Consider the following 14,252-nt stretch of genomic DNA (forward strand, 5'->3'; position numbering starts at 1 on the left):
AACGGGGGCTAAGGGTTTGTCTCAGTGGTAGCACACATGCTTAACATGATTGAGGACCTGGGTTCAATCCCCAGCAACAACAAAGTTGCTTTAATCAATAAAACTACATCCCCCCTCAAATGTAGCCAAATACTAATTACTTAGCAAAAACTGAAATGCAAATGCCTATCTGTGTGCCTCTCTCTCATAAGAGACACAGAACTTGTAAAATTTCTCTCTTACAAATCCCAAATGATGGGTGAACATCCTCCATAGCAGGCATCAGCAGATTAGAGTTTGCAGGCTGAATCTGGCCTGTTGCCTATTTTTTTGAAGTTTTATTGGAATAAGACCATGCCTATTTGTTTACATATGGTCTATAGCTGCTTTCATACTGTAATGGCAGAGTTGAAAAGTTACAACAGAAATCCCCTGGACTGCAAAGCCTAAGCCTTTCCAAAAAGTTTACCACGACGCCTTACGGCATCATGACCAAATAAAGAGCCGAGTCTTGCATGGGAACTTTCAGTAAATAAGCACTCTACTGTCCACAGAGGTTCACTTCAATTTGAGGACAATTTTAGTTATTAAAAAGTATGAAATTAAATTGATTTCTCTATTATAATTTCAACCCATGCATTCTCACTATGCTCTCAAGAACCACAATGGATAAATCTCTTTCTACACTGAAGTCCTTTTAAGTATTGAAGATGGCTAATAAATCTCTTTCTGAATAATTTTCCTTTAAGACTTCTTCATGTGCATACCTTGGAATTAGTGGTGAGCGTGAAATTAAGAAAATGTTTTAGAACATTACTGAGCAAGCACAAGTATGTGTGGACATATGTTTTCAATTCTCTTGACTAAAAATCTAGGAGTGGAATTAGTAGGTCGTATATAAACACTATGCTTACCCTTTTGAGGATTTGCCAGGCTGTGCTCCAAAATGACTACACTCACACTAACAGTGAATAAGCCTTTTAAAATTCTCCAGATCTTAACCAACACAGTTGTTATTGTCTCTTTAACTATAGCCATCCTTTCACACTCTTTGCTTTTTGAGTCCCTTTGCCAGCCTATTGGTTTTCAAATTCCAAAAGACAAAGAGGTACTTATTTAATTTGATCCATGATTCAACTTGTCAGGATCCACACCATCTACCATTTATTATCTACACTGTTACTAAACTCACTGGAAAATCTGCAAATGAGAAAGATGTCCACAGGACCATTTTAGGGGGTCTGAGAGGTGTAAAGAATTTTCATAGTAATCCCATGATAGCATTTGCTTTTCTCACTTTTATTTTCTCATAAGTATATGCTCAAGTTTTCCAGATATTATATGACATATAATAAAATATAGTAAGTATAAAAGTGGATACAACAATCTAATCATCTGTTAAGCCAACCATTAAAGAGATTTTCAAAAATTGTAAGACAATATCACTTTTCTCACTATAATTATTTTGCTTAAAAAAACACTTATTTTTCAGAAGCATATTTATATTCATATGTAATACACTTGCCAGCTATTTTTTAAATAAATTAACAAATACTTCATATGTCCTCGCTTTATTTTCTAATGTGGTGAACAGAAACAAATATAATCCACATAAGCAAAAGTTCTTTAGAGTCCTCACTAATTAAGAGTGTAAAGAGGGTCACAAGACCAACATATCTGATTCACTGAGCTAGAATGCAAGGCCTTTACTGACTTCACAGCAAGCCACTGAAAAGAAATGGTGAGGAATGTGTGACCATGGATCATAGGTGTGACTCTTCCCGTAGCCTACCCCATCATTCCTTCTAAAAATGACCACTGAGCATGATCACTCAAATTCAAGGCATTATGTAGTCAGCATTTTTCTGTTTTTATCAATCAACATGACTGTAGGGAACAGAACTGTTAAACGCTTGGGACAGCATGGCACTGGTTCAGAGGTCAACACAGAGTTTTAAGTAAAGGACAATATCCTTAGGCATTACAGGCCGGCCATGTCTCCATTGCAAACTACTCAACTCTGCTGTTACGGCGCAAAAGCAGCCATGGATAAGTAAACCAATGGGTGTGCCAAAGTTCCAATAAAACTTTACACAAACAGGCTAGAAACTAGATTTGGACCATTTAGTCTGCCAACACTTGTACACATCTATTAACAATCTAGAAAAAGTACTGAAAATAAAACTGAACCTGACATAATCTGACTTAACTAATAGCTGTTACTTATCGCTGTATTCTGAATGATTTTTAAAAATCTTTAAAGAAACTATCTCTCTAAATATGGCACATAGGTATTAACAATAGAAAATATATAAGACAAACGTCAAAATTCAGACATGACAGCAACGTTGTACTTTAAGGGAAAACAAAGGTACCTCTGTATCAGTCTTTGGGGTTACATCTGGAATATGCCACTGATTTGAAAAAAGAATGTAAGAGGCTTTATTGATTTATATTGATTGCATGCTGAAATATTTTAATCATGTTGGAATAAAATATGTTAAAATATATTTCACTTTTTGTAATGTTTGCTTTTTAATTTTGCTAATATAGACAAGCTTTTAATAGGAAAAATAAAAACATATATGTGGTTTGTTCTGTATTTCTCCTGGACAATGCCAATAAACATAACAAATAAAATGTGATCCTAATTTTTATACTGACAGCTAATGGATATTCAATGATAAAATTGTGAAGAATTTTATTTTTAGGAAATTATCTAAAGACAATTAAATTTTTGAAAAGTGAATTTAAAATTTTAATTTGTTTAGGTAATTTTGATTATAGTTTTATGTACATTAATAGAGACTTTTAATTTTAATAGATCATTTTGAATATTTTAAAAGACAAATCACTTTTGGGGTGGGGCTGTGGCAAGTGGTAAAGCACTTGCCTTGCAAGCTTGAGGCCATCCTGCTTGCAATACCACTGCCACATAAAAAAGAAAAAATTGCCTTAGTTCCTTTTGTTCCTCCCCATACTTCCCAGTACCAAAAACATGTATATATGTGCAGAATGATATTAATTTTATGTTTACTTTTAATTATTGCTGAAACATTCAAATTTTGTACTCTGTATAATTACAATCAATTTTTGATCTCTTAATTCATTAATGTTAATAGAGCACAAACTATGTGAAAATGTTTTTGTTGTTGGTTTTGGGGGTTTTTTGGTGGTAATGGAGTTTGAACTCACAGCTTTGGGCTTCCTAGGCAGGCATTCTACCACTTGAGCTTTATTTTACCACTTTTGGCTTTACTTATTTCTCAAGTAGGGACTCGAGTTTATGCTCAGGCCAGCCTAGACAAATACTCTTCCATTTACACTTCCTGAGTAGCGGGGATGGCAGGAAGGCACCACTATGCTCGGCTTTTTACTGGTTTAGACGGAGTCTTGTGAACTTCCTTTTACAGAGGCTGGCCTCAAACCAAGATCCTCCTGATCTCAGCCTCCCAAGTAGTTGGGCATGAACCTCCACTCCTGGCTTGTTGTGGTTTTTAACATTTTTTTTGTTTGAGATGGGGGTCTCACTAAGTAGCCCAGGCTGGCCTTAAACCCACCTCTGCCTCCCAAATGCTGGGATTACAGGTATGTGCCACTACACCAAGTTACTAAAATCTTAATTAATGCAGCATAATAAGTAATCTCTTTCTAATGAGAATAAGAACAATAAATCTATGCAATAAATCAAGTTATAACTTATAAATTATATACTTGCATATGATATTCATGCAAATATCAGTGGCATGATAACAAAAATGTCTAAAGTATAAAATAATAATAAATTCAAATGCCTTATATTTTGTCAAATATTAGTAACATAAAACTGTAACTTTAAATATGCATCTTAATTTCTCATTATTGATGCACCATTTTTGCAGTAGGAGAACAGAGTATATTTTATTTTACATCTATTTATGCTGACATTTAAAATGTGGACCTCTATTTGTTCTCTTGCCCTGGAACTCTCAAATGTTAAGGGTCTGCCTTTTCGGATCATAAAGGAAACCCAAGGAGACTAGAAATGCAATAAACACGATATTCTTCATGGAATCGTATCCCATTCGAAACTTCCATGGCTTCTGGGGGTCCTTCAGAGCTGACAGTTTTTAATGGACTCTCAAGGTCTTTGTGAGCCTCAAGACTACACCACCGGCATGTATGCTTTCTCCCTGGCCTGAAAGGAAATGGATGAATCTAGGAAATAGGTGGGGAAGGGAATGAACCTGATGGTGTCCCTGCAAATGTGTTTCTCTACTTCTGCCCTTTCCAGAGTGAATTAAATAATCTGATTGAAAGTTGCTGAGACAGATCTAAAGCAAGCGCAAAGCTTCTGCAGTGTGTGCAATATGACAGCTGTGGTGCCAACTTTTGGTAGAAACTGGGTCAAAGGCTGGAGCAGGAAAAGTGATGCTCTTCAAAAGTTACATCTGCCAACCAAGCTGCGATTAAGTCTCTTGGAGAATCCAAAGAAAAGTTGAGAGCTGAGTTTACTAGATTGACTCGCATATTATTTTACAGTTCGTGAAAATGGACTAGAATAAAATACATCAATCCCACATAGATAAGTACTGTGAATTACACTATCTGTGGATAAGTTTCACTCATCTCTGGAAACTATTGACTATTTGCAATGACAGATCTGTAGAATTATGAATATCTTTCTACGAGAAACAAAAGTGGACTGAGAAGCAGTAGTCCAGAGTTCTAGTCTCAGTTTTGGTTTTTCCAGCCATATAACCTAGGGCAAGTCACTAAACTGATCTGGATTTGAATCTTCTACCTGAAAAATGATGAAAGAATTTGTGCTGCCTAGCTCATAAACTGCTGTGAGGATCAAATAAAACTAAGTAAAAGCACCTTGACCATCATACAGTGGCTTGCAAATTTAAAATTTTGTCATTTTTGGTTTCACCGTATGATAGTTCCTTCAGGAAATTAGGACTAATTGTTATTATTTCCATTATGACTCTATGGCCCTACTTGATGATTAAATACTAAGATGCCTTTCTTTCTCAAGTGACCACAATTCAGAATGCTAAATCAAATCAAATATCAAAACTATTGAAGTACTATTGCAAAGAAACTTGCTTTTTTTGTAAAGTCTCATCAATTTCACCCACTAATACACCACTAAATTCCTGTTACTCTTTCCTTCTCTTTGGAAAAAATCAGGTGGTTTGTTTTCTTTAAGAGAAACATGTTGCCAAAATAAATGCTACCATTTTACCAGTTTCTACTTTTCTTCTGTTCTTCTCCACTCTGCACTTATCTACAGCGTTGGTGGGGAAAGGGCCTCTTAGTTTTTCTCACCCTGGCTGTTTTTAGAGGACAGGAACCCTTATTGCCCACTTCTTCACCCCAGAGGCATCTGTGGATACTGACAGGACTAGCTGAGCTGCTGGACAGTCCCTAAACAACCTTGCCCTATCAGATAAAGCAGGGAGTGAACCTCTGACAGGTGTCTCAGTCACTGTCATGGGTGTCTGTGGTACAGGTGGAATTCTAATCAGACCTATATTGTGCAAAATTTCTGAACATTAGGGGTAAAGAAAAGGCTGTATAAGCTTCCAGGGGGAAAAAACAAAGGTAGAAAAAGGAAAATAAGGAGTAATGTAAAAAGAATTTGGAATCAAACAGTATTAGAATTCCCAAACACACCAGCAGAAAGAAAATGGAACAAATTCTCCAAATAGTTTCGAATCTAGAATGCTGTTTCAATGTAACTATTAGTCAAGAATAAAGACAAGAGCGAATAAAAACATTTGCATGGATTCAAGAACTCCAAAAATGTATGTGCTGTACATTCTTTCCCAGAAAACTACTCAAGTTATACTACATCAAAACAAAGAGCAAACTAAATAGAAAAACACAGGACATGGAAACAAGACCTGACAACAGAGGAAAGCAAAGGAAATTTCCTACGTAATAATTAAGGAAAGCCTCAAGATGACATATACTCAAGCAGGCCTAGAAAACACTGACAAGAGACCAAAGAACACAGACCTCTAAGAAAGATGCTTCCAGGAGAACTGAAACTTCCTCATTTACCTTTTTGCCTTTAAATAAGGAAACTGCACAGCTAAATTTGATTACTAAGCCCAAAGCATCCTCATGTTCTGTTAGTTTTCTCAAATTACAGTAATATTTAATATCTTGACAACTGTCTCAAAAATTTTTTTCTTCTTGATCTTGTCCAGTGTTTAGAGAAAGTAACTCAGTGTTGCAACCAATACACCATAAATCTTACAAAGATTTATGAGTTGTCACCAGAAATTAGCAGAGAACCTTGCATGTAGAAGGCACTTAACAAATACTGATGAATTTAAAGTTTCCACTAATCCCATTCTCTCAAGTTGCACCCTCTTTATCCTCTAATTGGGGTTTCCCATTCCTTGTTTCATTTTCTTTTTCAGTGATCATGCTTCAAGTTTACTAGAGGTTCTGAAAGGTACTGATTCAGTTCCACTGGTAACATCATAATAAAATGAGTTGCTGTTCTCTTCAAAATAATTTACATTTTCAGTGGGAAGAATATTCCTTCTTACAAATAGATTAATGTGACATTAGAAACACCAAAGGAATTCACCAAACTAAGGACAGCTACAAATACCCTCCTCAGTCCTTGTGAGAGAAAGAGGGTTCTTTTTATTTCTTCCTTACCCTTCAGTCTATCCATCAACTGCTCTTCTAGACTCAGTTTCCAGATATTATGAGTTGCAAACAAAATGGAACTGTTTTCTTACCCTCTGGAGGTTATTCCTACTAATGCTGCCACTGTGGGGTGAATTATGATGGAGAAAACTTATGTGACACAATGTTAAGTAACACCTCTTCAAAAAGTACAAAAAGGTTTGATTTTAACCATGTGAAGATACTTACGGTACATGCAGAAAAATAAAGAGATTAATGTACTAAAAGTAAAGTGTTCTTTTATGAAATTTACTGTAACACATTTTATTTCTTATTAAGAAGTGAAAAGGTAAAATTATTTTAAACCACTTTGGCAAGGGAAGTTGCAGAATATGAAGAAGATACTATACCCACATATGAAAAATCCACATTTGGAAGCAATGGTTTATAATGTTAATACAGCCAAAATTAAGGGAAAAAAAGTTCTTGTTCCTCAAATTCCAATGTTTAACTTAAAAGAAAAGGGGGGAAAGAAATATTTGAAAATATTTTAGGTAGGGGAGAAACTCAGGAGCCTAAAACAACCTTAAAAGCTAACATCAAGACCTACAATGATTTAATAAAAATAAGAGCATACCATGCATTTGCTGGTTTGGGTAACTTTGAAGGAGTAGTTAAAACTGTTTCCATGCTATTCATTCCTGAATTGCTTTCTTTGGTAGGCAATGCAATCATTTTTCGTTGCTTCTGAGAAAGTTTAACTCCATGGGAAATCATTTTTCTAAAAATTATATTAGATTAAACCAATTAGTTCACTGGTTTCACTGATTCTGAGAAAGTTTATTTTATGAAAAATCATTTTACTATAAATAAAATTAAACCAATTAACATCATTTTATGCTTAATGAAGGTTACAGATGATATATTCTATTTATTGTGATTTTACAATTTTTGGATTACAATGTTAAGTTTCAATAATGATAATTATCAGTTTATACTATAAGTGAACAAGTAATTGCTATATATGAACCCTCCTACATATAATACTTTTCCAGGGGAATTTGCACCACAAGGCTTAAATCTTGAGGGTTTTTTTTAGAAATAGCCAGCAATGATCATTTTAGAGGTAAGTTTCTAACATGTAATAATACTGTGTTCAATAAGAACTGATCTACAAACTCGACTCAATCTTTAGCACATATTTAAAAATAATATTATAAAGATTACGTATCCTATAAAAAGGTTTAGCGCTATTACATTAAAATGCAGAAAAATGACAGCAAAGATACAACAGATCTTTCCAATTCTTCATGGCAGAAATATAATACCATATGATCTTTTCTTTTTTGATTTTTTTTAACCAACCCTAAATTTGACTTTGGTGTAGCTCCACATTTTTTTCTACTTTCTTCTGTTTCCATGATGGTTCTGAGATCCACAACAGGAGGACTAACAGGACTAAAAGACATAAAAAAAATTTTACCAAGCATTCAGTTTATCTATCAAGCCCAACCTCAAACTTAACTGAAACGGTAAATGATATGTAAGATTTATGATGAAAGTATACTTTAGATTTGTCAGCTGCAGCCAACACAAAAAGGATATTTTGCACATCATCTCTTTTTTCTTATGTGCACAGAATCTATTTGGTATACCTATGAATTTCTGCAATAATTCACTGGCCAGAAATAGTTCACAATGGTACCCACCTAACTCTATGTCTAGACCAAGCATTCCTAATTTGAAAATCCAAAATCTTAAATGTTCTAGAATTGGAAATTTTCAAGTTCATACTTCATCTTAGCCAAAAGGACAAGAAGCAATCAAAAAGGATATTTTAAGTGAAAGCTGCTATTATATATGCATACATAATTACAACTTAAGTGCATCTAAATTCATAAAGTATAAATCTGGAATTCTAAAACATAAATAAAAAGTCAAACAATAGTAGATTCTTAGGTTGCCTAAATTAGGCAAAAGAACTCACTAAAGTTCTAATTAAATTCTTATTCTTTGGAATGAATAAAAGTTGAAAATTCTTTCCTTTCTATTTTTTTTTACAACTTACTACTATCTAGTAGTAACAAAAACCAGAGATTTATCAGAAAATTTGAGGAGTGCTGAACAATATTGGATACCCACCAGAGGGAGTTGCATCATAAGAAAAGAATCCTACAATCTTTAGATATAGTTTATCTAAATGAAATTTATGATACACCTAAAAATAAATCATATTATTGCATATGAAAGGGCAACCTGTTTACTTCATTTTCTTTCAATAAGAACTTCTAATCACTACTCCTGCTAGGTAATACTTCAGAGTGAATGTAGAAATGTTTGTGTATATACTGAAAATACCGATCATATTGCTAAACACTGTTAGTAGACACTGTACTGAAATTGATAGCCAACCTATATTGGTTGGCTTTATACCAAGGTATTCTTTAAACATGTTTAGTAAGCTATTCTAACATTAGCAATTAAAAGACAGTTTCTAAGTGTTCCCACAAATTATGTATGTTCCAATTTGTTTACTTAGAACAGCAAAAGTGAGACTAACTTATCAACAGCGTTTAGACTATGAAACATAATCTTTGTTCCAACTGCAAAAGACAGCATTTTTCAAATAAATTACATAAACAGTCCAAATGACAATAACAAGTCAGTTAACAACTCAATTAGCAGCAAGCCTGTAACCTCAAATATGTATCACTTTATTTTGGTGGGACTGGGGTTTGAACTCAGGGCTTCACACTTGCAAAGCTGGCACTCTACAGCTTGAGCCGCATGTCTAGCCATTCTCTTCTGCTTATTTCAGGGTCTCACAAACTATCTGCCTGGACTAACCTTGAACTGCAATCCTCCCCATCTCAGCCTTCTAAGTAGGTAATATTACAAGGGTGAGCCGCAGGCACCTGGCTTGTACCACTTCTTTATAGGGAAAACACTAAAAACCTTTCTTTCTAGCTTTTTATTTTTTAAATAAACAGTACATTAAGAACACCAGAATGTCTTTCTTCAAACTAACTATAGCCTAGTACCTGACATTAATCTACCTTTCCCCATCCTCACCTGTACCAAGGGGGGAGTTTTAACTAATGCATCAACTACAAAAAAATTGCTGCTGTAAGTCACATATATATAGACTTAAATATATACTTACATGTAAGTAAAAATAAAATATTTGCTACTATTTACTGGTGTTAATACAAACATTAATTTTGCCCCAGGGGGAACATGCCTAATAATTGATCAGCAATTTTTATATGTATAGATAATTTTCCGTGTATCAGACTAATATTTAATGTGCTTCACTAAAATTTTTCATTTGACTAAAAGTAGATGGCAATTTCTTAGAAAGAGAGATACAAAACAAAATGCAAATCCTACCTTAAAGAGCCAGCAACCCAACTGGAAGAGCTTGTATTATCAATTCTGTTGCTGGGAATGGGCTGTGGAGCAGATATTTCCCATGAAATATCTGGTGATTTTTCCCATGGTTTAAAATCTTCCCTAGAATACGTAGGAGGTGTACCATTAATATATGATTTAATTTTCCCCTGTGGGAAGGAAAAACAAATTTAAAGAGTCAGCAATAGTAGGTGCATACTTTAGTCACTAATATACAGTAGATACTTAATAAATATTAAAAATCCTATGGTGATAAAATCACCTAGCATTTTCAATACGTGCTCTTCTATAGTTTATTGCTTTAAGTACAGAGAATGAGGGAGAGGGATTATTATGGGAAATGAGTTTGCATATTAAATTTATATTTACACAAATATTAAATAAAATGTTTTAAATGAAAGTTGTACATGTAAGATATGATGCAGTTATTTTTAAATTAATATTCATGACTTCAGATAGACCACAAAATGGAAGTTTGGTATAAATGTCCTATAATTCACTGAATATAATTAAAGTATTCTGAATAAAATTAAAGTCAAGTAATACTGACAATTCAAAGGGGACCCTAAAACTATTTCTGTTATAATGGGTCAAAAACATTATTAAAATGGCATTTCCACTGTCAGGATCATATTCTATTAATGCAAAACATTCACAATATGCCTCCGACCTTCCTTTAAGCCTCAATTGTCTTCCAGACCAACCTTATGAGAGAATTAACAATTGCCCCCCAAACTTCTTTACAGTAAAAACACCATGGAGCCTAGAACACTGTGGAATTTCCTATCTTTTAGATTAACAACTGTGGAATGAGATGTTAAGGATGCCCCTCTCAGAGTTAACCACAATAGTAATCGTACAGCTTAAAGTTAATAGTGCTAGACTAGAAGAACTCAATTGTTCTACCTCATTCAGCTCCAGTTAACATCATGAAAGAAAAGACCCTTCACAGAATTTGAAATTTGGCTTACTTTCAAAATCATTTTCGTTGGACAAATTTTATCTGGTGTTAACTGAATTTCCCAAAATATATTTCAGTAATTTAACTACAAATGTTTTTCTCAATATGTCTTCAGAGTTTTAAAGATTAGAAAGGTTAGAAGTAGTATTTATAAAGGGTTCAAAACTGCCATTAAAAGATCCAAAACTAGAAAAACTATACAAATTTGAAAAAAGTAACGCTGTATATATTAGTTTATGTCCTCATAAACCAATAGGAGAGTGTTTCAAAATATAATGTAAAGGGTAAACTGCCTACTAATCTGAAAACTAAAGGTAAGGAAACAGTGCTTTTTAAAACAAACCTCAATCTTATCTAGAAGAAATCCTGTTGTGAAGTCAGGGGACTGTAACTCTCTAGGACTACCCACTCCTGCATAGCTTCCTTCAGAGTCTGATGCAAATAATTCTGGAAGAGATTCCACAGAATTGGCCTTACCAGACTAACAAATCTAAAAAGTGAAATTTAAAAAAGGAAACTTTAAACATGTAAGCATTAAATATACATGCATTACAGTCAGTGAAACCAAATAGAAAGCAAAAAGCAACTTCCATTTATCCAGATTTAATAATACTTAAAGTATATTCACTATACCAAAATCTTACAATCAAGCTAAGTGAAGAGATAGTAGTTTAAGCGAAAAACTGAGCGTATAAAACAATTATTCATTGAACCTAAGGAACACAGTTTTTGGGGGATTTGCTTTGTAAATGATTATATTTTTCCCCCATAAAAGGTAAAAAGGAAGAAGAAAAATAATAAATTCTGTTCTTTTGCTTTCCTTTTCTCATTTGTCTCCCTCTGTAGAAATCTATGACCTCATACAAAAGGGCACTGGCTCCATTTTGTGTTACAGGAAACAATGTGTGTCCTTAGCGCCTCTTATTTAGCCAGCATGTTGGCCTAGATAGAGTCCTACAGAAGCCAATGGTAGCCTGTTTGAGAGTTGATGGTTTGTTTTGTTTTCTTTCTATAAAACTCTGCCAAGTAAGTTATTTTTAATTAGCTTGCCATGTGAAGTAAAAGAGTTGTTATATGTGTATGTCATTTTCTTCTGTTACTTAGGCAGCCTAAATGCCTGCCTAGGTCACATCTGGTTCCAAGGTCATTAGCACAGTAGTCATTTTACATATAGACCATAAAGTAAACATTTGCTTAATTTCAGATGGTCATTTTCATTCATTTCAAATTTCTTACAATGTAGATGAAGCATCAAACTTTATATTTGAGTTGTAAAAGTTGTACAATTGATTTAAAAATAAATAAAACATCTCTTGTACCTTCAAACAAGTGTTATTCCCTTTAAGTAAACCACTATGACATGCTATATGATTCTTCTGCTATTATTACTAAGTTACAGTTTGATAATAACATTCAAACTTTTTCCAAGCTATTATTTCAATAATTTTGGCAAATTTTCATCTAAGAGATTACATTTAATAAGTGAAATGCTTTCAAAAGCCAATTAGAATAAATTTAGAGAATCACATGGATAATTATCAGAGCCAACCATTATTTTTAGTCAAAAACACTTTCATAGAATCATGTGCGTAATTTTAAGGATCAACACATATGTTAAGCATGTTAAGCTTTCACACACTGACTTTAGTCAAATTTGCCTCATACTCAGTTTTCTTTTTTATTTTCCAAAACTAGGTCTCCTTGTCCCCAGTTAATCATCTACTTTGACCACAGAATGAATGATATACCAGGAAGAATATGGAACTCGAATCAAGAGTAAATCCAATTTCTTTTTTGTCACTACCTTAAATCACTTAAGTTTTCTGATATTGTTTCTTTGTATCTAAAGACATAAATTATTTCTTTACTATTGTCTAGCTCTGCTCTGAAATTCTACCACATTTAGTAATAATAACTTTAAAACAAATCAAATACCTGCTTTTTCCATAAATGATTTAAGTAACTAGAAAATCACTAGTTTCATCACCATCTATCCATTTATGCTTCTGCCCATTAATCTTCTCTTAAGGGCTAGAAGTAACTCTTTCAGTACGGGGAATATGAGATCACAGAATTTTATATTTGGAACTGTCCTAAGACATGTCCTTTAAATTTACTGGCTCTCCTGACTTCTATCTTCAGTACTTCATAAATCAATTTAGGTGTATTATCTATTCTTTTATCTTTTACGTTACTTAAAAGTCGTTCTCTACATTATTCCCTTGAACTTTATAAGACATGATAAATATCTGATTTGTAATAGCTAATTAAAGAGACAGAATAAAATTCGTTCTCTACCCTGTATAATAGCTATTTTCCCCATGGACACAAAACAATGTAGAACTGTATAGAACTGACTGACTACGAAAGTATTTCTGATAGAAATTGTTCCAGGCTGTGTTCTTACTGCTCTGGACAGATGCACCTACCATTTGCAAAAACCAAAACCATACTGTACTCTCACTATTTTATTACCATATGTTATGTTTTGCCTAAAAAAAAACTATGAAAAGTTTAGATAGTTTAACACAGACCAAACAAATGCAGAATTTGAGATAATCTATAATACAACCAGTCTAAATTTTTGAAAACTACAATACAAAACAAAAAAGGTGTGGAGGATACTGTTCTAGCTAAGAAACAATAAGCAAAGGCATGCTAATCTTGACAGAATATTAGATTTTTAAAGATTAAAACAAAAAAGGCTCTAAAAACATTTTTGAATAATTAGGGAAATCTGGATACAGAATACTAGGTAATATTAATGAATTATGTCAATTGTCTTAAATATGACAACAGCATTGTGGTTGTACAGAAGAACATTCCTGTTCTTGGGAGATTTGTATTGAAGTATTGAGAGAAAACATCATTTCTGCAATTTATTCTGAACAGATCAGGTTTTTTTGAAAGTCTGTATTAATACATAATACAGACTGTCCATAGGTGTGTGTACATGTAGGTATTCATGGTATTTTTTTCATCTTTTTAGTAAATTAAAGAATTTGAGAAAAACTATATGAGCTTTATATTCAAACAGGCTCATATAATGCCTATATGTAAAATATGGTATATGCTACTACAAGATTCTCTCTTTACCCAATAAATGACATTTTGATTGGAGCACTGACATACTTGAATTCAATCAACATAATCACACTATCTTTGTCATATTTTGCCCACTTCTAATACTTTATGCCAATGGACAGAGTAGTCTTTCTAAAAACATAAATTTTATCCAGTTATAACCTGTTTTACAAACTAATCAACA

The 14,252-nt window shown here is 33.4% G+C and overlaps 2 protein-coding genes across 4 annotated transcripts in view; one reads left to right on the forward strand and one right to left on the reverse strand.

Annotated features, from left to right (window-relative positions):
• LOC141410440 (sialin-like) overlaps window positions 1-14,252 on the forward strand; it is a 345,752-nt gene that overhangs the window by 174,014 nt on the left and 157,486 nt on the right.
• LOC109678697 (inhibitor of Bruton tyrosine kinase-like) overlaps window positions 1-14,252 on the reverse strand; it is an 86,222-nt gene that overhangs the window by 20,068 nt on the left and 51,902 nt on the right. For all 3 annotated transcript variants that reach the window (XR_012446209.1, XR_012446210.1, XM_074068297.1), the window contains 4 exons: window positions 11,328-11,431; window positions 10,003-10,172; window positions 7,978-8,070; window positions 7,250-7,393 (listed from right to left, as the gene is read on the reverse strand). Coding sequence is in view for 1 of the 3 variants with exons in the window: in XM_074068297.1 (XP_073924398.1) it covers window positions 7,250-7,393; window positions 7,978-8,070; window positions 10,003-10,172; window positions 11,328-11,431 (511 nt within the window). In the remaining 2 variants the exon portion in view is untranslated. The remainder of the gene's footprint in view (window positions 1-7,249; window positions 7,394-7,977; window positions 8,071-10,002; window positions 10,173-11,327; window positions 11,432-14,252) is intronic.

Source organism: Castor canadensis, chromosome 3 (genome assembly GCF_047511655.1).
Source record: "Castor canadensis chromosome 3, mCasCan1.hap1v2, whole genome shotgun sequence".
Taxonomy (NCBI): domain Eukaryota; kingdom Metazoa; phylum Chordata; class Mammalia; order Rodentia; family Castoridae; genus Castor; species Castor canadensis.